The following is a 23,534-nucleotide window of genomic DNA, read 5'->3' on the forward strand; positions in this document are numbered from 1 at the left end:
CATCCTCATAGATTCTAGTCAGGTTCGTTAACCACCGAGCCACGACAGGAACTTCCCTTTTTCAAAGTTTGATGTCTTCTTAATATGTTCACAATATTTTCCCAGCTTTATTGAGATACAATAGACATATAACATTGTCTATATGTTTAAGGTATAGAACATGTTGATTTGATACACTAAGATACTGCAAAATGATTACCAACAGAGCATTAGCTAACACCTCCATCATGTCATGTATTTGTCATTTCTTTTTATTAAGGAAACATTTAAGATTTCCTCTCTTGGGAGTTCCCACTGTAGCTCAGTTGGTTAAGAATCAACATAGTGTTCTTGAGGATGCAGTTTCCATCCCTGGCCTCGCTCAGTGGGTTAAAGATCCCGCATTGCTGTGGCTGTGGTGTAGGCTGGCAGCTGCAGCTCAGATTTGACCCCTAGTCTGGGAGCTTCCACATGCTGTAGGTATGGCTATAAAATGAAAAAACAACAACAAAAAACACAAAAATTTCCTTTCTTAGATAGCTGACTGTTTTCCAATGTTTCCTCTAGGGGCCTAAGTTAATTAAAAGGCTCATTGCCTCCACAGAGTTCCAAAGTAATTAGGTTCCCCCATCCCCAAAACTACCCCCACCAAAAGATGCAATTGTTAAGACAGGTGGTGGCAAATGTCTCAGGTGAGACAAGAGCCAGACCCTAAGGGAGATATGGCACCATGTGAAAGACACAGACAGGGACACAGTTCACTGGTTTATTCTCAGACTCGAGATGCCAATTATGCCCTATGGCCAGGGGCAGATGGGGGGTGGATGGGGATCATACTAGAATCTCTCTCATCATATCCCAGCCTTCCCTATGGAGGAAGCAGATTAAATATACAACAGAGGGGATTTTTCCCTTTTTAATACAGACCCAGGTATAAATAGGGCAGCACCATTAGGATCCTGACTTACACCCCCTGTCTTGGTCCCCAAGTCACCTGGCATGGCAAGATGCAATTGAGGAGCTGTGAAGGGAGGCGGTATTCAGGGTTGGGCTGAGGCAGCAGAGGGAGCACGCAGCTCACTCCCGGGAAGTCCCACTTCCCTCTGTAGTCTGATTTGAGTCCCCTCGCTGTGAACCCACCTGACACTAGGAATGAGCGAAGGGGTCCCAGCCTGGGATCAGGAGACATCCAGTGCTTAACTATATGGGGAAGGTAGCACCAAAGGGTGTTGAGAGCACTGACTTTGGGGTGGGAGGCAGGCATTGGTGGAGGAGCATTCAACAGCTCTGGGTTAGAAGTTCATTGCATGGGGTTGGGGGGGCACAGGAGGAGGGAGCTGAGCATTGGGTGAGCATGGAGAGGAGAAAGAGTCAGATTACGGTTATGCCAGCTGGGGTGCAGTGCAGGGAAACTGGACTCCTGGGCCAGGGGGAGTCCAGCACCAGACCCCTGGAATAGAGAAGGAATACTGTTTGACTGTGATGAGCAGATTCTCCCCCGGCTCCACAGTCATAGGAGATGATAAATATGGTGGCTTCAAAGCCTCAGCACCAAATGTGCCCCGTCTGGAGCTCCCTCATTGATCCCTCCCACCCCTGAAGCTCTCAGCTGCTAAAGCAGACAGGGCCCAGTTCAAACCCAAACTTCTGGTTCATCTGGCCAAAGTCAACGGCTGCCACATCCCACAGGGGCAGAAACCCCACTCTGGAAGAGCTGAACTCCAAGAGGGTCTTCGTCTGTCCCTTGCGGAGCTGATTTCATGGAAAGACACGGATGTAGAGTCAGGGGGCAGGCAGTCACGGCCTCCCCTCCCCACTCTGCCCAAACCCCAGCTCCTCCCTTACCCGGCAGCCATCATAGGGGACAGTGATGGTGGCTGCTGCGGTCTGGTTGAAGGACAGCTCCTCCCCGTTGGTCCCCAGGAAACGGAGGGAGCGGCCATAGTCGCCTGCAGCTTCATCCAGCCAGGCGGCTGAGTTCTGACAGGAGTATGTGAAACTCTGGCGGGCGATGGCACTCAGCAACTTCAGGAAGGTCAGCTGGACCACACTCACAGGGGACCCATCAGCATCCACGTAGGAGAACTGGGGTGGGACAAAGAAGAGGTGAGGGTGCTCCTTTCACCTCTACTCTTTCCAAGGAACCCACCTCCCACAAGCTGCAGAACTACTACCATGTCCTCATTTTCGGCAGCTTCACCAGCCATCCACCCACCCCCAGTTCTCCTGCAAGCTCCTAGGCACATGTGGCCATTGGGCACTTGCAAGGTGGCCAATGAGACTAAGAAAATTTTTTAAACTTTATTTAATTATTATTATTGGGTTTTTTTACTTTGGGCACCCATTTTTAAAAGTTGAAGTATAGTTTTGCTTTGTTTTGTTTTTTGAGGGCTGCCCCTGTGGCATATGGAAGTTCCCAGGCTAGGGGTCAGATCAGAGCTGCAGCTGCCAGCCTATGCTACAGCCACAGCAATGCCAGATCCAAGCCTCGTCTGTGACCCACACCATAGCTCACAACAACACCAGATCCTTAACCCACTGAGCAAAGCCAGGAATCGAACCCACATCCTCATGGATCCTAGTTGGGCTCGTTAACCACTGAGCCACAAAAGGAACTCCTAATTAAATTTTTAAAGTTTAACTCATTACTAAGAACTGAACCTCAATCCAGTTATCAGAAAACTTAAGTTCGGAACAACTTGAGGACACCAATCTACTTTTTCAACTGCAGGTTTTATGTAATCTAAGTATTTCCAAGGAAATGCAGTATCCAAATTATGAGGTGCTATAAATATAAAATATGCACAAGATTCTGAAGAACTCCTAGGGAAAAAATTTAAAACACCTCAATAATCTTTATATTGATATAACAATATTTTGGATATATTGGGTTCAATAAAATATTTATTTATTTATTTTGTCTTTTTAGGGCTGGGCCCACAGCATGTGAAGTTTCCCAGGCTAGGGGTCGAATCAGAACTACCGCTGCCCCAGCACCAAAAAAAAAAAGAACTACAGCTGCTGGCCTACGCCAGAGCCACAGCAACGCAGGATCCGAGCCACATCTGCAACCTACCCCACAGCTCATAGAAACACCAGATCCTTAACCCACTAAGCGAGCCCAGAGATTGAACCTGCATCTTCATGGATACTAATCGGGTTCATTAACCACTGAGCCATGACGGGAACTCCTCAATAAAATATATTATTAACTTAACAGTGGCTAAAGAAAACTGGCTTGGTAATGCATCCTTTTTGGCTTCCTTCCCTTCCCTGTATCATTTCATGTTCCCTGACAGATGTTTTCTGGAATCACCTCCCTGATAAATTCCTGGTGATTGAGTTTTCATCTCAGCGTCTGTTTTAGGGGAACCCAGACCAAGAGATCCCATGACAGGATATTATAGCTTTGTTTCCTTGGTTATTGTCTGTCTGCTTCCTTGGTTATATTCCCAGTAGTATAGCAACATCATGAAGTCAGGAACTGTGTTTTATTTGCTGCTATGTTCCCAGTGCCTAGAATATACATATATGTTACATAAACAAGACCTATATGAACCCAAGATTCCATGACACCCCTTAAACTCACCCTTCTTCCCATTTACATAACTCAGAATCTCATCAGACACCAGTCAGGAACCTGACTGGAGGCCTTTGTTTATGCTGTTCCATTTGCCCGGAACACTCTTCCTTGTTCTCCCAAACTTGCAAGCCAATTCATTCTTTAGGCCTCAGCTGAGCTGTGACCTCTACCAGGAAGCCCTCAGATCCTTCCTGCACTGTCCCTGGATTGCCACCATGCCCTGTGCTTCCCTCATCACACATCTGATGCTGCCATACCCACCCACCCCTAGCCTGTGATCACCATAAAAGCAGAGGCCAGCCTATCCAGTTCATCTCACCTCCCCCAGTTCCCAGTTCCCCATGCTGGTTTTCGCCAATTTTTTTTGTCTTTTTTTTTTTTAAGGGCTGCACCTGCAGCATATTGAGGTTCCCAGGCTGGGGTCCAATTGGAGCTGTAGCTGCTGGCCTACACCACAGCCACAGCAACGCCGGATCCTTAACCCACTGAGTGAGGCCAGGGATCGAACCTGCATCCTCATGAATACTAGTCAGATTTGTTTCTGCTGAGCCAGGACAGCAACACCCCCACCAATTTTCTTTTTAGGGCTGTAGTTGCTGCATATGGAAGTTCCCAGGCTAGGGGTCAAATCGGAGCTACATATGCCGGCCTATACCACAGCCACAGCAACGCGGGATCTGAGCTGCATCTGTGACCTATAGCACAGCTACAGCAACACCAGGTCCTTAACCCACTGAGCAAGGCCAGGAATCAAACCTGCATCCTCATGGATCCTAATTGGGATCATTAACCACTGAGCCATGAAGGGAACTCCTCCCCCACCAATTTTTATACCATCTCCACCTTGGCCTCCACCAACAACTTACCTTCTTCCCTCGACGGAATGTGCTATACCAGTTTCCCGGCTTTTCTCTGGACCAAGAGGCCAGCTTCACCTGGGGGACAGAGGGGAGGGTCACTGCAGTAGATGCCCCAGGTGTCCCCCTGTGCCCTTTCTGCATTTAACTCTCCACACCGAAAGCCATCAACTGTCAATATCACGGATTCTCAGCTGTTTGGCTATGGGACTGGGCTTGGCCAGTGCACAGGACATACCCAAGAGGTTGGGGTCTCCTGCCCTCTGAGGCAGCCTCTGCCAATGACTGACAAGAGCTAGTGGATCAATGCCCTAGCTCCCTCTCCTCTCAGGGAGGACAACTCCAAGGAGCCTGCTCTACACTGTCTCCCAAAAGTGCCCAGGGGAAATGAGCCTTGAGTGTCCAGTGGTGATGTTTTAACAACACACCCCTTCCTGGCTGCTTCCCCTGGTCCCCTCTCACTTCCACCTCCTGGGATCACCTCCTAAATAAATGTCTTGCCCTTGTCAAACCCTCATCTCTGGGTCTGTGTCTGGGGAAACCAAACCCAGAACATTCCTCATGCCCATCCCCAGTCTCTCTCTGGCCAGGAGGAAGGTAGGCTGGGGAGAGGTCAGACCTCAGGTGTCAGCAACTGTTTAGAGATCAAGTCCTGCCCTCTGCCCTATAAACTGGGGAGGGGAGAGCTTGTCTAAATTTGCATTATGGCAGGATCTGAGTCCTCCCTAAACCAGGGTTCTGATAAGTCAAAAATAATAATAAATAAGAAGAACGTTATTACACAATTTTGCAAGTCTGTGCTCACTATGTTTTGCCTGCGATATTAACACGGCACCACGTAAACTCAGTGTTTAATCAATGTCTCCTGATATGTGCATTGGTACCTTGATGGCACAAGTACTTCAGGAGGTCAATACTTTTTTTTTCATTTTTTGTTTTTTAGGGCCACACCCCTGGCACATGGAGGTTCCCAGGCCAGGGGTCGAATCAGAGCTGCAGCTGCAGACCTATGCCACAGGCACAGGAACGTGGGATCCGAGCCATGTCTGCTACCCACACCACAGCTCATGGCAACACCAGATCCTTAACCCACTGAGCAAGACCAGGGGTCGAACCTGCATTCTCATGGACTCTGGTCAAGTTCGTAACCCACTGAGCCACAACGGGAACTCCAGAGGTCAATACTCTCTTGGACCCCATTTTACAGGTGGGGAAACTGAGGTCACAGATCTGGATTCCAACCCGAGCAGTCTGAGGTCCAGAGGTGGTACTGCTCACCCACTGCCCTCCACAGCTAAGCCTGGTGCCTGGCGTCAGAGGCTGTTAGGCTCAGGGCTCCATGATGGAGAATCTCAGAAATTCTGAGGTCCCATCTCCCAGTCCATAGCCTGCAGGGCAGTGAGCCCATGCGGCCTATAAGATAGCAGATTAAGAGACTGCATATATCGTTGGTAAAGGACTGGGACAAGAGCCAGGCTGTCATGGGTAATCTCGTCCCTCTCTGTGCCTCAGTTTCCCTATCTGGGGGATGATAAAGACTTATTGTTTGTTTATTTATTTAATTTATTTATTTTTGCTTTTTAGGGCCACACGTGCAGCATATGGAAGTTCCCAAGCCAGGGGTTGAATCGGAGCTGCATCCAACTCAGGATCCAAGCCTCATCTGCAGCCTACACAACAGCTCACAGCAATACCGCATCCTTAACCCACTAAGCCAGGCCAGGGATCAAACCTACATCCTTATGGATACTAGTCAGGTTCTTAACCCGCTGATCCACAACAGGAACTCTCTATTATCTTTTTAAATTGAAGTATAGTTGACTTACAATGTTGTGTTAGTTCCAGGTGTACAGCAAAGGGATTCTGTTATATATATATCCTTTTTTTCAGATTCTTTTCCCTTATAGGTTATTACAAAATAGTGAGTAGAGTTCCTTTTGGTTATGTAATTTAGACATGATAATAGAATTGCCACTTGATGGTCAGGCCTCAGTAAGTTCATGTAGCCTGGCACACATACCTACTTTTTAAAGGTTCACTATCATTACTGATTTCTTTGTTAGATTTTCTTGTCTTTCCCCATAGAAAATGAACTCCATAAAAGCAAAGCAAAAGTTTTGTTTTGTTTTTTCTTTTAGATTCTCTGCTGTAGCCCGAGCACGTCCGAGACTTGGCATACAGTAGGTGCTCAATGGATGCTGGTTGAAGTAAGGATAAAAAGACAATGCCTGCAGTAAGTCGGCGGTGGGAGCTGGGTTTGAATGAGATAGTTTCCAGAGTTCCAGTCCTTCGTCCATCAACGCCCCTCCCCCACCCCTCCCCCAACTCCTCTCCCACCCTAGAGGTACTCACGGTCTCAAACTTCTTATCCGGATGGAGGCAGGTCTCTCCTCCCGCAGTGAAGTTGCAGAAAACCCTGATCGCGTCCCGCGCGCAGCCCTGGTTGGGGTCAATCCAGTATTCCCCTGCCGCAGAGCCAGGCGAGGGGCCCATGAGCAGGGGCTGATCCCAGGGCTCCCCGCCCGCCGTGTGGGGGAGGGGCGGAATCTCACCATCGGGCAGGTGCGGATGGTTGCGGTGCAGCTCGCTGCACACTAGGCCGGGGCGCTCAGCCGTGCCCGGAGGGCGCCGCAGCTGCTCCAGCTCCAAGCTCAGCGAGGTGAGCGAGGCCAGCACCTCCTCCAGGCCGCCCTCTGGGACCCCCGGGCCCAGCACTGGCACCGAGCGTCGGCGCCGGCGCAGCCCGTGCAGCTCGGCAGAGGGACCCTGGGCAGAGGTGGAGATGCAGGAGCGAGAGCAGAGACACAGGAGGAAGATACAGGGAGAGAGACATGGGCGTGGGGGGTGGGGAGCGCGGAGGGGAGAAAGTGGAGGGAGCGATACAGACAGGACCAGGAGGACAGTCAAAGACAGAGAGAGACATATGAGAAAAGAGACAGAAAGGCTCAGAGACCAGGAGAGGCAGAAGTGGTCAGACCAAAGATAAAATAGTCAAAGGAGTTTTGAAAAAGAGAAAGAGAAAGGCCAGGAGAGATGGGCAGACAAGATCTCATCAGAACCCCAGTGAATGTCCCCCCCAAACCCGAGACACAGCCAAGATCCTCTTCTACCTCCCTCTCCACCTGCATCCCCTGAACACCTGGTGTGTGCCCTGACCAGTTCTGGGCACTGAGGAACCCTGTGTGTTGGGGGAGGGACACTCCGTTGTTGTTGTCCCGGGGAACTCACCGGGGGACCTGGGGGACCTGGGGGTCCAGTGTCTCCACGGGGACCTTGGGATCCCTGTAAGGAGAAGTCACTTGAGTGTGAACTCTGTCTATGAAATCACTGCACACCAACACCTAGAGACACACACAGCATGGGGTGGGGAGCACCAGGAAGGACATGCCGTTTTTTCAGCACCAAGCAGAAAATGCACATTTTCTTCCCACATTTTAGCATTTCTGAAATCAGCTTCTTAACATTTTTCTTGAGTCATAGTTTACTCGGCAGAACTGTTCGCTTCTGCAGCAGTTTATAAAATAACAGCTGGGAGTTCCCGTCGTGGCTCAGCTGTTAAAGAATCTGACTAGCATCCATGAGGACACAGGTTTGATCCCTGGCCTTGCTCAGGGGGTTAAGGATCTGGCGTTGCCGTGAGCTGTGGTGTAGGTCGCAGATGCAGCTCAGATCCCATGTTGCTGTGGCTGTGGTGTAGGCCAGCAGCTGTAGCTCTGATTAGACCCCTAGCCTGGGAACCTCCATATGCTGTGGGTGCGGCCCTAAAAAGCAAACAAACAAACAAACAAACAAAATAATGGCTCACCTTACAACTGATGGCATCTTAGATTTGACAAAGTACAATTGTAAGTGTTGAATAAATATTTGTTGAGTGCCTGACTGACTGAATAAACGAATGAATGCGAAGGCTGGGGAGAAGAGATGTGAGAGCCCAAGGGAAACTTGGTGAGTACTCACCGGGGACCCCTTTGAACCCTTCTGTCCTGGGGGACCCTGTGGGATAGAGACAGAGAGAGCTGGTATCCTGGCTGCCCTGACAAGGTGACCCCGCCCCACAAACCCCTCATACTCACCGCCACGCCTGGGGACCCAGGGTGGCCCAGAGAGCCGATAGGACCAGGAGAACCCTGGAGAAAGGACATCAGAGTCATCACTGATAGGGTTCATCCTTATGGTCCAGACACATTCCCCAGACAAGCCTCCAGTCCCTTCAAAGGAAGACCTTAACCCCAGACAGCCTTCAACCTTCAAGTTCCCAGATAGAGCCCCCTATTTTCCCAGGACAACCCCTGTTATTATTGTTATTATTATTTTGCTTTTTTTTAGGGCTCCACCAGGCTAGTGGAGCTGCAGCTGCCAGCCTACGCCACAGCTCACAGCAACGCTGGATCCTTAACCCACTGAGTGAGGCCAGGGATTGAACCCGCATCCTCATGGATACTAGTTGGGTCTTAACCCGCTGAGCCACAACGGGAACTACCCTTATCTTATTCTATACCCAGGCTTCCCAAATCCCCCACACCCACAGTCTCCAAACCAGCCCCATTTCTGCCTTCCCACCCACCTTCTACATTGAACACAATCTTCCCACTGAGGACAGGACACACACTCACGGGTTCTCCCTGGAGGCCAGGGGGCCCCTGCACTCCTGGTAATCCCTGGTCCCCTTTCTCGCCAGCTTCCCCAGGGGGGCCGATGAGACCAATCAATCCGATGTGGCCCTGGAGGATAGAAGAGGTGCATATGGGAGTTCCCAATGTGGTGCAACGGGGATTGGTGGCATCTTGGGAGCACTGAGGTGCAAGTTCAATCCTGGCCAGGCACAGTAGGTTAAGGATCAGGCACAGCTGTGGCTCGGATCTGACACCTGGCCCAGGAACTCCATATGCTGTGGGGCAGCCAAAAAAAAAAAACAAAAAACAAAAAAAGGCACATGTCAGGGAAGAAGGTGGGTGTTGGGAGACTTTTATCCCTGAGCCCTGGGATAGTGAGTTTGAGGGCAGAGGAGACCCCAATCTCCTAGCCCTCTGGCTTATGGTGGGAGGTCAAGGTGGAGGAGAAGGAGGTAACTGGCAGAGGAGGATAATGGAAGGAGGTACCCTTACCTTTTCCCCCTTGGGGCCAGCATCTCCCTTCAGCCCTGGGAGGCCAGAGGGCCCCTGGAAGGAGAGTTAGGATCAGTTGGTGAGTCTCAAGCAGAAAGCCTCAAAGTCCATGTGAGTGGCTGGGGGGATGGCCAAGTGAGAAATCACCCAGATTTCCAGTTTAATTACCAGGGATGTGGTCTTGGGGATGGTTGGGAGAGAGGAGGGATGATGAGAGATGAACGAAGGGGTTTTTGGCCAATATGAATGGTCAGTGGTCAACATCAGTGTGGGCAGTTGGTGTAGACTATGAAGATAGATGGTCAATTTGGTCAATGTAGTCAGTTGACCAAACTGAAGGGTCAGTGGAGACCATCAAGGTGAAGGGTCAGTATGGGTGGTCCGTGTAGACCATTGAGATGAGAGGTCAGAAGAGATGGTTAGGATAGATGTCGGGGTGGACCATCAGATGGATAGTCAGGGAGGGGTCAGGCTGCACCATCAGCACCCAGGATCACTAGATTGGTCACTGAATGCCCAGTGTGGTTCTCAGCACTGGGAACCCTGGGGATGGAGTCTCTTACCAGAGGACCAGGAGGACCCAGCTGTCCAGGAGGTCCCAGGAGCCCTGGTTCACCCTAGGGCAAAATAGAACATGGGGTGCCGAGGGGCTTCCCTTTGCCAGAACCCAGTATTGCACCCCTCCCCCACCAGGGTCAGCTCCTCCCAACTGCAGTGAGAAATTACAAGACAGGAGCCCACAGGGAGGGCCTGATCCCACTCCCCACCCTACCTCTATTCCTGCCCCACTCACCACAGGACCGGGAATCCCTGGAAGACCCTCAGGCCCGACACGTCCAGGGGGCCCTCGAGCCCCCACGGGGCCTGTCCTTCCTGGGGGTCCATCGGGACCTGGCTCCCCCTGAAAAGGATAAGGGCAAGGGAGGGGGTAGAGAGAGTCAGGGGCTGCTCCTGACCCCTGGCCAAGAACCATTAGGGAGAGGCGAGCAGATAGGGCAAGTGGTGGAGGTCGCAGGCCCTTCCCCATTCTGTCTTTTCTAATTTTTTTTAATATTTTTATTTTTTAGGGCCACACCCACAGCATATGGAGGTTCCCAGCCTAGGGGTCCAATTGGAGCTGTAGCTGCTGGCCTACACCACAGCTCACAGCAACGCTGGATCCTTAACCCACTGAGGGAGGCCAGGGATCGAACCCACAACCTCATGGTTCCTAGTTGGATTCATTAACTGCTGAGCTATGATGGGAACTCCCTCTCCCCATTCTGATGGTCCAACTGTTGGCCAACAAATCAAAACAAGTTCCCTTCCCGGTGGGGGAGCTCACCTTGGCACCTTTCTCCCCTTCTCTGCCTTCTCGACCCATGCGACCAGAAGCACCCTGAAGAGGGCAAGACAGCATGAGTGGGGGGCTGGGGGTGAGTGGGGGGCCTGTGTGCATGAGTGGGACAAGGTAGGAGCCAGAGCAGCCAGGACGTGGGTCATCACTCACCCTTTTGCCAGGAGGCCCAGTGGGGCCGGGTTCCCCAGAAGCACCAGGAGGACCCTATGGAGGTTACAACCACCAGGACAGTTGAGGACAAAGATTTCAGGATGTCTATGACACAAAGACAGGCTTCCCCAAACATCACCCCAGCACCAGCCATCTCCTGCCCCCTCCCTCAAGCTGTTCACATTCATGGCCAGGCCTGGGGGAGCCCAAGCAAGTGCATCTACGGGAGCCCTGGGGACTTCATTAACCTGCTCCCCTGGTCCCCTCAGTTGGCCCACTCTCCAGCCCCAACCCCTTTTTTAGGCAACACGTCCTCTGCTCCCCAACTCACCGGGCCCCCAACATCACCAGGGTCTCCCTTCTCCCCTGGGGGACCATCTTGACCCTGTGATTGGGGGAACAGAGTGGGGAGGGGTCATGAGAATTGGAAGGTGAGGCTTGGACAAAAGTAAAGATGATTTGTTCCAGATCTGTGGGGCTGGTGGGGGAGGGGAGGCAGTGGCTGCAGGGGGTGGGGGTGTGGGTGCGCGGGGGTTGAGGGGAGGCAAAGATAGGGACCGAACAGAGAATATGCTGAATTTTCGGAGGAGGAAGGGTCACGCTCACCGAAACTCCGGGGTCTCCAGGGGGGCCTAGGTCTCCTGGCAGCCCCGTGGGGCCCTGGAACACAGAATGATGACTAATCATGCCTCTGTATGACCGAGCACATTCATTCATTCATTTAGCAAATGAATCATGACCAGGCCCATCCCGGTTGCTGGGGAAATACTGGTGAACCAAACTCACAATCCTTGCCCTGGTAGAAGGAACTTTCTTGTGTTTAATGTGAGCCCCCCACACTTCCATCCATCATCTCACTTCATCTTCTCAGCTTGGGACTCACAGACAGAGCTGACCTCAGAGAGGGGACGAGTGGTGGGGGTGGTGAGATTCAAATCAAGGTCCCTCAGACTCTGAAGTTCCTCGCTGCCCTCACTCCCCACCCAAAGCCCCACCACCATGGCAGGAGCGGCTCAACCTCTGCCCCTACGGGCAAATCCCATATGGGCCAACTCTGACCCAGCATCAGTCTCAGCCTTGACCTTCCCAGCATTGTTAGAATGATTCAATGTGGAAGCAAGTTTCTCCACTGCACCCACTGCAATGACATATAACCACTGTTTTTTTGTTTGTTTGTTTGTTTGTTTGTTTGTTTGCTGCACCTATGGCATGCAGAAGTTCCCAGGCCAGGATCAAACCCATGTCACATTAGTGACAACGCCAAATCCTTAATCCACTCGGCCACCAGGGAACTCCTAACCACTGTATCTTTATATAGATTCATTCTTTCATTCAGTCATTCATGCATTCAGCCATGTTCTGGGTTGTCGATGGAATCAGCACACAGGAGGATGGGACCAAGGCTGGAAGTTGGGGAGCAGGTTCAAGTTGACTCATGTGCCCCTCCCGAGTCTCTGCCTCCATGTCCTCAGGGACTCACCACATTCCCTTTTGCTCCATCCTCTCCAGGGGGGCCTTTCTTGCCTGGAGGTCCAGCAGCCCCAGATGGGCCTGAGTCTCCCTTTTCACCAGTTTCTCCCTTGGGCCCCTTTGTAGAAACAGAGGTCACAGGTCAGTGTAGCCTGGAACTCTCCAGGTGTCAGGGGTTAGCGTACCTAGATTCAGGAAACTGGGTGCCTTAGGACTTTCCCAGGGATGAGGAGTCAGAATAGCCTAGACTACTGCCTAGATTGCCCAAGGGTCAGAAGTCAGAGGAATCTAGGATTTATAGGAGTCAGGGGTCAGGATGGTCTAGTTGCCCAGAAGTCATGGGGAAGTTTGGTCTAGGCCATGTGCCACCCTAGAGTGAATCAGAAAAGGGGGCCCCTTTGGGCAGGTCATCCTCAAACCAGGGCTTATGGTTTAGATCTGAGCCCCACCTGCCTCCTCGGCCCCCCACCTTTGTGCAGTGTACAGCCTAGATAATTCTGTAGCAATCCTGATGCCTTTCAGAGCTGTCATCAAGATAACCGGGGATGCTTATGGGGCCTGGGTCAGTGGGTGACCTTGGGCTGCCCAGAGGTCAAGGATGCCTTGGGGGTCAGGGATTCCCTGAGATGGATGCAGGAGCACAGGACATAGTCACTCACAGGGATTCCTGGGGATCCCGGGGGTCCTGGGTCTCCGGCCTCCCCTGGCTCACCCTGCACAAGGCAAAGCGAGGCTGAGAAGTCCCATCCTGGCAGCCAGAACAGCCACCCCCAAGCAGGACTGGCTGTGCATCCCTCACTGCAGGCAGCCCGCCCCCCTTCTCCCTCTCACCTTCTCACCCACAGCACCAGGCTGACCGACTCCTCCAGGCAGTCCTGGAGGACCCTGGGGAGAGAGCAAAGGGTACAGGTGGGACTGCAAGCTCCCAACAGCCCCTTCTTGGGAAAGTGAGTTCCTTGCCTCTGAGGCATCCTGCCCTCCCCCCCAGTGTCCTCACCTCTGATCCGCTGGGGCCATGGGGACCCCGAGGGCCTGGAGCTCCATGGGGACCCTACAGGACAGTTAGAAGAGTACCTGGTGACCCCCGTGGACCCTCAAAAACCTCCAGCCACCACAAACACCAGGCTTGATGCTGGTGACCCACACGATCCTTAAAATGACAATGTGCCCTGTGACCCTACCCCCAAATTGATCTAATGGCCACCCTTGCCATACCACACCCTCCACATTCCCTCCATTGTCCATACCATGGACCCCACATCTCCAACCTCCCCCTTTTCTCCAGGAGGACCTGGCAGTCCCTGTGAAACAACAAAAAAAAGCAGAATTAGGGCATAAGGAGGGGAGTAACCAGAGGCCATACATCCAAACTCAGGACACCCACCTGCAGGCCAGGGGGGCCAATCACCCCCACAAAGCCTCTCACTCCATCATCTCCTTTCTGCCCAAAGAGGCCTGGGGGTCCCCGGCGCCCCTGAGCTCCATCTGCTCCCTGGGAAGAGGACAAGGCAGGGCACGATTAAGGTTCTGGGTCAAGGGTTGAAAATAGGCTCAAGGTCAAAGTCATGGGCAGGGTTGGGTTTGAAGCTGGGCGTGCAGGTTAAGGGTCAGAGTTTAGGAATAAAGTCAAGGGTTGAGTCAAAGTTTGGAGATGGGCATTGGGTGGTGAGTCAAGGTCAGGTTGAGGTCAATTAAGGTCCAGATGGGGTTGAGAAGTAGGGTTGGGCTTGAGGTTGGGGCCAAGGTAGATTCAGAATTCGAACTCAGGTTTGGCGTCAGCATTAGACAGTGAATCAGGAGCAGGGTCAAAGGGAGGAGTGGGTCAGGGTTTTGACTAAAGGAGGATGTGAAGAAAAGACCTGAGTTAGGGTTGAGGTTAAGTTTGCATTGAGATTAGGGCTGTGATGGGGTTTGGGGATTAAGGTCAGGACTGGGTCAGATTCTGGGGTGAGTTCATGTTGGGTGTTGGCATGGAGGGGTAGATCAGGGTTGGGGTTGAGCTTGGGCCTGGATCACAGGGGAGGACACTGTCCCTTTCCACTGGAGATCCAGGGGAGAGTCACAAAGCTGGGAGCACTCACTGGGGAGCCTGGGTGTCCTACAGGACCCTGTATCCCAATTGGTCCTGGTGGGCCCTGGGGGAGGAAACAGAGTTAAAATCCCCCTCATGTTCGATTTGGGGGAGGGCACTAAAGATGTCAATCACTGTACCCCCATCCACTCCCCCCCACCAGGAAGCTGCCAACCACCCAGCTGACCCTGTCTTCCTAGCCACCAACTCATGGGACCTGACACATCTGCTGTCCCAAGCTTGGCCCATCAGGCCATTTGCTTAGAAGACCCACCAGGACCCAGGGACTGAGCTGGCCCCTGATGCTGGCCCCTTTATTCCAGGTCACCTGAGTGGATCCTCTTGCTTACAGGTGTCAAGATGGGGTTCAAGAATGCAGGAAAATATGTGGCCTGCCCCCCACGCATCCTCCACATCTCTCCCCTCCACAAGGACCATCCCCCACACACACTCACCGCATCCCCTTTATCGCCTTTGCTGCCCTTATGACCAGGGGCGCCCACTTCTCCCTGTGGAGGAAACAGGATGAGGGAGGACATGGCTTCCCTCTACCCCTCATTGTCCCCCAGGCCCTCCCTCTCCATTAACCCTCTCTCACCTTGTCCCCTTCTTCACCAGAAGGCCCAGCAGCTCCAGGAGGTCCTGGAAGCCCCAGGGGTCCTGGGATCCCATCTTTGCCAGTGGGGCCAGGGGAGCCACGTTCACCCTGACAGTGGGAGTAGAAAGGGGTACATCAGGGGCCATGGTAGGAGGAAGGTCCCGGTATGTGGAGGCTTGGGTCCTGAAGCCACCTGAGGAATGGGGTGGGCAGGCACTTACCGGGGACCCTTTCTCACCCATGGGGCCAACAGGGCCTTGGCCTCCACTTTGGCCGGGAAGCCCAATGCCCCCTGCTGGGCCTACAGGACCACGCTCCCCAGGGGGGCCCTGAAAAGAGGGACAAGAGTTCAAGAACAATAGTAATAGTAGTGGTTCTCATTTACTGAAAAGCTTTCAAGCAGCCAGGCGCTAAGTTAAGCAGTTACTAGCACATATCCAATCTGCTCCCCACCAGCAGCCAGAGGGGGCTATGAACACCGGAGTAAGAGCACGCTTCTCCTCTGCCCACAGTCCTGCACAGCTTTATCATTTTGGAGAAAAAGAGCTCTCCTGGCAGCCCACAAGGCCTTGCACGACCTGCCTACATCCCCACCCTGTCCTCACCTCCTCCCGCTCACCCTTGTTCACTCCCCTCCAGCCACACAGGTCTCCTGTTTCCTCCAGCCTCAGGACTTTGCACATGCTATTCCCTCTGCAGGGCACACTCTTGACCCGCCCCCCACCTGCCCCGACATCCACATGGCTCCTCCCTCACCTCCTTCAGGTTTCCACTCGAATGTCACCTTCTCAGGAGAGCTTCCCTGACCAGCCTATTTGAACAGCTTTCTCCTGCTCCCCCATCTCTGCGCTATTTTGCCTTGTAGCATTGTCGCCGCTAACTCCTTATCTCCCTAACTAGATCATAAACTCCTAGAGAAAGGAGGTTTTTATTTATTTTATTTATTTGTATTCTTTCTCTTTAGGGCCACACCCGCCGCATATGGAGGTTCCCAGGCTAGGGGTCCAATCAGAGCTGCAGCTGCCGGCCTACGCCACAGCCACAGCAATGCTGGATCCGACCTGCATCTGTGGCCTACACCACAGCTCACAGCAATGCCGGATCCTTAACCCACTGAGAGAGGCCAGGGATCGAACCCACAACCTCATGGTTCCTAGTCGGATTTGTTTCTGCTGTGCCACGACGGGGAACTCCAGGAGAAAGGAGGTTTGTATTTATGTATGTATGTATGTATGTATGTATGTCTTTTTGCTTTTTTTAGGGCCGCTTCCTGTGGCATATGGAAGTTCCCAGGCTAGGGGTCGAATCTGAGCTGTAGACGCTGGCCTACATCATAGCCACAGCAACATGGGATCCGAGCCACATCTGTGACCTACACCACAGCTCATAGCAATGCCAGATCCTTAACCCACTGAGCAAGGCCAGGGATCGAACCCGCAACCTCATGGTTCCTAGTCAGATTTGTTTCTGCTGTGCCACGAGGGGAATTCCAGGAGAAAGGAGGTTTTTTAAATGCTGATGTCTGGCACACAGGTAAGTATATATCCAACGGATCATCTCATCAAGGTTTATGAGATGGGACTATTTTACAGACAAGGAAACTGAGGCTCACAGAGTGATTCGACTGTTTGGCCAGCTTGCGGAGGAGGTGGATGTGACCCTGGACTGTCTGGTTCCCCAATAGCGGTTTTTATTCTGACAATGCCCTGCTTCTCAGATACTCTGAGACACTGCCACGCTGCCCACCACCACTGTCTCCCCCCACCCCAGAGCAGATGTGTTTACACTTACGTTGGCCCCAGTGGGGCCCGGGGGACCCTTGTCACCCTTCAAACCAGTAGGTCCCTGAAGGAGGAGATGAGTTAGTCAAGAGACCCCATCCCAAGGTGCCTGCAAGTCCTGTCTTCACTCTGGGTTTGGGGGGCCAGGGGAGGGGGGTGCTGAGAGTTCCCACCCCCCTTCTTGGCCCTGAGGTTCAGGGAACTGTCTCCTCCAGCTCCCTCCTGCAGCCTTGCTTTTATTTGGAGGGCCACACCTACAGCATATGGAGGTTCCCAGGCTAGGGATCGAATCTGAGCTGCAGCTGCCAGCCTACAAGTAGCCACAACAATGCCAGATCCAAGCAGCATCTGTGACCCACCCCGCAGCTGATGGCAATGCAGGAGCCTTAACCCACCGAGCAAAGCCAGGGATCAAACCCACATCTTCATGGATACCAGTGAGGTTCTTAACCTGATGAGCCACAACGGCAACTCCTGCAGCCATCCTTTTACTATCCTGATTGCCCCTGCCCAGGCTGCCATGGCCATTTCCCAGACCTGGCCCACTGCTTCCCTTCTCTGCTTCACAGTCCACCCAGGTGCATGCAGGAGGGGCTCCAAAGGATACTCACTGGGTCACCAGGGGCTCCTTTTGGACCAGGGGGACCTCTGAGTCCAGGTGGCCCTTCCTTCCCAAGGGGTCCCAGTGGTCCCAGATCCCCCTGCAGGAGTGCAGAGGAGGGTGGTCAGGCTCCAGAGAAAGGGGTGTTTCCCTACAAGCTGTGAGGATGGGTCCCCTCCCCCATGGGGGGGGAAGATACTGAGCAAGGAGGGGCCCTGGGGTCATTAAGGGAGCTTTGGGGACACTCGACAAGATCTCCCACAGTACAGGGTCTCACCTTGGCCCCCTCTCTGCCTTCCAGGCCCGGAAGACCTTGTTCACCAGGAGGTCCAGGGGGGCCTGGGGGCCCCCTCTCACCCAGAGGCCCTGCTTCTCCGGTCTTTCCCTGGAGAGAAAAGAAGCCTCATCTTGAATGGAGGTGGCCTGGGGTTGGCAGGGAGGAGTCTGTCTGAGATTCACTTCCCCCCACATATCCCCCAACTGATGCAAAATTGGGGAGACTTGTGGAGTCCACTCTGACCTGGGGACCCACGACTCCAGCAGGTCCAGGTGGGCCTGTCTGACCTTGGAAGCCCTGAGGAGACACATTAAGGGGAAATGTCATGGAGGGGAAGAAATGGAGAGCCTAATAGGTGGTCAAGGGTCAGAGGTCAAGGAGATGCTCACCAATTCTCCTCTTTGTCCAGGGTGCCCAGGTCGCCCGTCTTTCCCCTGTGGGCCCTGAGGGGCAAGGTGGGGAGAGTTGAGGCACACAGAGTCTCCCTACTGCCGGCTCCCCCTCCCAACTCCCACCCCCCACCCCTCCAGCAGGGTGAGCTCACTTACAGGGGGACCCTTTGGTCCAGAGAACCCAGGAGGGCCTTGCAGACCTGGGAGGCCCTGAAATGGAAACCAAAGTCATTATCTCATCTCTCCTGCCTGCCCCCCACCCCAGACCCACATAATGACAATAAGCATATTGGGTGCTTCCGGCAGGCCAGGCAGGGAGCCAAGCACTTTACATGCCAGAGTCATTTCATCCACCACTGCAGCCCTTTGGGATGGGCACTGTGGTTGTTCCCATTTTATAGAGGAAGAAACTGAGGCACAGAGAGGTTTAGGGACTTGCCCAAGGTCATACAGCAGGTGAGTGGCTGAGCTAGGATTTGAACTTTCAGCTCCCTGACTTGAGAGACTGTGGTCTTTCTGCATTATAATGTCTTCCCAACTTCTTTCTTTTCTGTTTTTTTTTTTTTTGGTATTTTTATCTTTTTTAGGGCCACACCTGTAGCATATGGAGGTTCCAAGGCTAGGGGTTGAATCGGAGGTGTGGCTGCTGGCCTACACCACAGCCACAGCAATGCCACATCCTTAACCCACTGAGCGAGGCCAGTGATCGAACCCACAACCTCATGGTTCCTAGTCGGATTCGTTAACCACTGAGCCATGACGGGAGCTCCTCTTTCTTTTCTTTTTTCTTTTTTCTTTTTCTTTTTTTTTTTTTTTCCATTTTTGGCCACTGCTCAGCATATGGAGTTCCCAGGCCAGGGATGAGATCCGAGCTGCAGTTTCAACCTAAGCCGCAGCTGCAGCAATGCTGGATCTTTAACCCACTGTGCTGGGCCAGGGATCAAACCTGCATCTCAATGCTCCCAATATGCCACCAATCCCATTGTGCCACAGAGTGAACTCCAATGTCTCCCCAACTTCCGCACTTGTCTCCCACCCAGAATCTCTCTCTCTCTCTCTCTCTCTCTCTCTCTCTCTCTCTCTCTCTCTCACTCACTCACTCACCTTTTCTCCAGGGAATCCAGGGGCTCCATCCTGGCCCACATCACCCTAGGACAAGAGTGAATGACACTCGGGCTGCAGAACAAACTCAACGGGGAGGGGGGGATTGGGAGGGACTTGGTGGGCCTGAGGCAGAGGGTCTGCATGGGGGCCTGACTGCCCACCCACCTCATACCTTGGGACCTGGTTGCCCCGTGGCACCTGGTTGCCCCCTTTCTCCTCGGGGACCCTGAGTAGAAATGAAGCAAAGATCAGAAGTGAGAAGATGGGGGAGCCTAGGCGACGGTAAGTTCCCAGGGTCTCCTCCCTCTGTGACCACCCCTGGCCCTACCAGGGACACCAGCATAACCCAAACTCTCTTCCCGCCCCTCCTTCCAGCCCCCCCATTTCTTACTGGTGGTCCCCGCTCTCCTTCCAGGCCTGGCTGCCCTGCCTTCCCCTGGAACATAAGTCAGGTGAGGGGAAAGCAGAGGAGGGTTAGGGTGCAAAGAGGTAATGCAAACACACACAGGCACCCAGTCAGAGACCTGGAAAGATGTCTGCCCCACATTCATTCACCAGCCTTTAATTCACACACACACACACACACACACACACACACACAGAGCTTACACACACATCCATGCAAAGATCACAGACAATCAGTTACATGGATGATTGTACCTACAGGGCCCAAATATTTCAAGCATGTCGCTCATGCTGACACCTATTTATCAGTTGCACAGTATGCCTGCAGGACTGCATGCCATCACATCATGCAAGGGGCAACTGCAGCCTCAGATTGACACACAGCTCATCATCTAACATGCCCCTTGCACATGTGTCTACACAATGTAAACACATCTGTGCAAGGATTCATGTAAGGACGTGGTCCTGACAAAGACAACAGTATACATACACTCATATGCACATACACAATGTCCACTTACACAGCTATAGTGAATGCATGGCCAGACAATGCATGCATGGATACACAATCCCCCAGGTACACAGGAACACACACAAACACACACACATGAGTATTTCCCTATTCTCTCACATACTGCATGCTGCCTCACACATTTATGACCACAGTCACACCACATACATGCAACTGGTGCCCTTGTTCATCCAGTCACAGACCCCCAGGTTGCAGTACCCAGACTCCATCCAATCTGCACTGAAAGGCACATGGGACGCACATGCACACGTGGACATGCAGACACAGATGGAATCACCTACATGTGCCCTGCATTGCACACAGGAATATGTGTGCACACAAGTGCTTCCAGGCATAAACACAGGAAGCAGGATCCCACCCGCCACCATGCCCAGCCATACATGCCGTTCCCTTCCTGCCAGCCCTTCCCCCTCCCCTGACCCCTGGATCATGACTCACCCGCTTCCCCTTTTCTCCTAATGGTCCCAGGGGCCCCGGAAAGCCAACAGATCCCTGAGTCAAGAGAAGAGACAGAAGAGATAGGGGTGAGGAGTGGGTGGTAGACAACATGGGCCCCTCACCCTACTCAGCCACGCCATCTTTTCAGCCATTTCCAGGCCACTGATCCCAGAAGCCTCTTTGGACACCCCCCACCCCAGTCCCAGCCTTCTCCAAGGCAGCCCTTGGCCCTCCTCTCCCCTCTCCCTCCCCGCTTTGCTTTCTCCATTCCAGCTGCTTCAATGGCCTCTTCAATGCTACTTAGGCACAGGAACACTCCTGCCTCAGGGCCTTTGCACTGGCCACCTTTGCCTAGAATGCTCTCCCCTCACATCCCCACAGAGCCAACTACCCTTCATCATTTAGATCTCATCCAGACACCACTTCATCAGAGAAGACTTCCATTACCCTCCTGACCACCACATCCTCAAGTCATGCTCTATCATGTCATCCTATTTTGTTTTCCCTATAATACTTGTCTTGAAATTACTTTGCTCACCTGCTTACTTACTCAATGACTAGGACATAATGCTCTGGTCTTATTCCCCAGTGTGGGACACATGGTGGTGGGGCTTACTCTATCCTTGTTAACTAACTGACTCCAGTACTTGCTTTCCTGATCATGTTGGAGGCATCATCCTTGACCTTGGGGAAGACATTGCAGGGTCTGATATCCCCTCTCACCCCTCACTGTGTTTTCAATCCTAGATCCACCACTGAACTAGCTGTGTGGCTCTAGACAAATGGCTTAACCCCTCTGAGCATCAGACTCCTTGTTCGTAGCCTGGGAATACCAACACCCTTACCAATACCTCCCTCACAAGGTTTAGGAGAGGATTAAATGGGGTATGTATAGGAAGTACTCTGTTGTTGTTGTTGTTTAAACAAGGTACTTGGTACATAGTATGTGCTCAAGAAATGGTAGCTGTTGTTGTTATTTATGATTACTAGCTGCTATGGACTGAATGTTTGTGTCCTCCCCAAATTCACAGGTTGAAGCCCCAGCTCCTAGTGTAATGATATTTGGAGGTGAAGTCTTTGGGAAGTAAGTAGGTCGTGAGGGTGGGGCCCCCATGGATGGAATCAGTGCCCTTAAAAGAAGAAAAAAACACTAGATCTGTCTTTCTCTTCCTCTCCCCTCTCCCTCCCTCTCCATCTCTCCCTCCCTCTTCCCCTCCTTTTCCCCTCTTTCTCCCTTTCCCCCTCCCCCTCCTTTCCCCTCCCTCTTCTCCTTCCTTTCCCCCTTCCCTCTCCCCTCCACCTCCCTCTCTTCCATCCTGTCCCCTTCCACCCTCCCCCTTCCCCTCTTCCCCCTCCCTCTCTCCCTTTCCCCCTCCCTCTCTCCTACCCTTTTCTTCTTCCCTCTCCCTTTACCCTTCCCTCTCTCCCCCCTTTCCCCCTCCTCCACCCCATCTCCCCTCCCCCTCTCTCCCTCTCCCCATCCCACCCTCCTTCTCCCCCACTGTGAGGACGGAGACAGAAACTGGTCATCTGCAAATCATGAAAAGAGCCCTCACCAGAACACAACCACACCAGCATGCTGATCTCAAACTTCCAGCCTCCAGAAGGAATTTCTGTTGTGTAAACCACCCAGCCTAAGGTATTTTTGTTCTAGCAACCCAAGCTAAATAAAACACTGACCTCAACTTAACTGACATATCAGGCCTCCTGTAATGTATGCATTGCATGATGTCCAAGACACACTGATCAGTCTTGACTAGGAGACTTTGTTCTAACTCCCAATGAACTTCTGCTCTTAATTTTGGTGCCGTGAGTTAATTCCCAAACCTATTTATGTCAGTTGCTCTTGCTGTTGGAGTCATGTGACCTAGTGAAAGCTTACAAAAACTGATGACATGTAGAAAGGAAGAGGCAGATATCTATAAAAATCTAAGTTGAATGAAAAAGACTGAATATAAAGAGAAGCCTCTAAAAAAAAAAATTACTGTCAGATTAGGCCTGGGCAAGAAAACTGTGCCAGATCAAGATGGCAAAAGTGTGGAACTCCGGAAGGATTCTGCACTCAGATTTCTTCTCAGGTGTCTTTGAGTTTCTGATCCACTTTAGGTAAACAAAAACTATAAATTATCAGTGATGTAATATGGGGGTGGCTCAGGCAGAGACATACATATCTTATCAATAGCCTCATCCACCAAAACACTGGCAACCAAATGTAATTTTTACGTAAGTACATTTTGTTACAAGTTAAAATTAATTCAAGATATGGAAAACACAGGGTTTTTTTTAATGGGTTTCCTCCTTACTGACTTTTTGTTGGAACCAACCTCAAGCATATCAAATAAGAAGGATCCTACAGTTTTATTATCCCCCAAACCAGCAACATTAATATAAGCAAATTGATGAGGTATACACTGCTGGTATCTCCATTTTGCAACTGAGAAAATGGATTCAAGAGACTTGTTCAAGGTCATTTAACAGGTAAGGGGTGACCTACCCAAGGCCACTTAGTGGGTAAGGTTGGGTATTTGAGTCCAGGTTTGTCCAATGCCAAAGCCTACATCCTACACTTTTTTTTTTCTTTTCTTTTTTTTTTTTTTTTTTTTTGGCCACCCCACAGCATATGGAGCTCCCTGGCCAAGGATCAGATTTGGCCACAGCTGTGAACTAAGCTGCAGTTGCAGCAACATCAGATCCTTAACCCACTGTGCTAGGCCAGGAGTCAAACCCACATCCCAGTGTTCCCAAGATGCTGCCAGTCCCATTGCACTACAGTGGAATTCCCACATCTTACACTTTCAGTGCCCATTGGGGTGGACAGCTCACACCCTCAGACCACAGCCTAGACTCCCAGA

At 52.1% G+C, this 23,534-nt stretch overlaps 1 protein-coding gene across 2 annotated transcripts in view; it reads right to left on the bottom strand.

Annotated features, from left to right (window-relative positions):
- Nucleotides 1–731: 731 nt before the first annotated feature.
- The window catches only part of COL5A3 (collagen type V alpha 3 chain), a 41,471-nt gene continuing 18,668 nt past the window's right edge, over nt 732–23,534 (bottom strand). For both annotated transcript variants that reach the window (XM_047776986.1, XM_047776985.1), the window contains exons 32-67: nt 20,683–20,736; nt 19,699–19,743; nt 19,480–19,533; nt 19,308–19,352; nt 18,360–18,413; nt 18,201–18,254; nt 18,055–18,108; nt 17,812–17,919; nt 17,545–17,634; nt 16,944–16,997; nt 15,374–15,481; nt 15,153–15,260; nt 15,010–15,063; nt 14,565–14,618; nt 13,868–13,975; nt 13,731–13,784; nt 13,481–13,534; nt 13,315–13,368; nt 13,143–13,196; nt 12,494–12,601; nt 11,620–11,673; nt 11,345–11,398; nt 11,014–11,067; nt 10,849–10,902; nt 10,318–10,425; nt 10,088–10,141; nt 9,525–9,578; nt 9,033–9,140; nt 8,493–8,546; nt 8,377–8,412; nt 7,648–7,701; nt 6,972–7,185; nt 6,772–6,884; nt 4,429–4,497; nt 1,825–2,064; nt 732–1,731 (exon numbers count right to left, since the gene is read on the bottom strand). In XM_047776986.1, the coding sequence (XP_047632942.1) occupies nt 1,585–1,731; nt 1,825–2,064; nt 4,429–4,497; nt 6,772–6,884; nt 6,972–7,185; nt 7,648–7,701; nt 8,377–8,412; nt 8,493–8,546; nt 9,033–9,140; nt 9,525–9,578; nt 10,088–10,141; nt 10,318–10,425; nt 10,849–10,902; nt 11,014–11,067; nt 11,345–11,398; nt 11,620–11,673; nt 12,494–12,601; nt 13,143–13,196; nt 13,315–13,368; nt 13,481–13,534; nt 13,731–13,784; nt 13,868–13,975; nt 14,565–14,618; nt 15,010–15,063; nt 15,153–15,260; nt 15,374–15,481; nt 16,944–16,997; nt 17,545–17,634; nt 17,812–17,919; nt 18,055–18,108; nt 18,201–18,254; nt 18,360–18,413; nt 19,308–19,352; nt 19,480–19,533; nt 19,699–19,743; nt 20,683–20,736 (2,835 nt within the window). In that variant the 3' untranslated portion in view covers nt 732–1,584. The remainder of the gene's footprint in view (nt 1,732–1,824; nt 2,065–4,428; nt 4,498–6,771; nt 6,885–6,971; nt 7,186–7,647; nt 7,702–8,376; nt 8,413–8,492; nt 8,547–9,032; nt 9,141–9,524; nt 9,579–10,087; nt 10,142–10,317; nt 10,426–10,848; nt 10,903–11,013; nt 11,068–11,344; nt 11,399–11,619; nt 11,674–12,493; nt 12,602–13,142; nt 13,197–13,314; nt 13,369–13,480; nt 13,535–13,730; nt 13,785–13,867; nt 13,976–14,564; nt 14,619–15,009; nt 15,064–15,152; nt 15,261–15,373; nt 15,482–16,943; nt 16,998–17,544; nt 17,635–17,811; nt 17,920–18,054; nt 18,109–18,200; nt 18,255–18,359; nt 18,414–19,307; nt 19,353–19,479; nt 19,534–19,698; nt 19,744–20,682; nt 20,737–23,534) is intronic.

The sequence above is a fragment of the Phacochoerus africanus genome, chromosome 4 (assembly GCF_016906955.1).
Source record: "Phacochoerus africanus isolate WHEZ1 chromosome 4, ROS_Pafr_v1, whole genome shotgun sequence".
Taxonomy (NCBI): domain Eukaryota; kingdom Metazoa; phylum Chordata; class Mammalia; order Artiodactyla; family Suidae; genus Phacochoerus; species Phacochoerus africanus.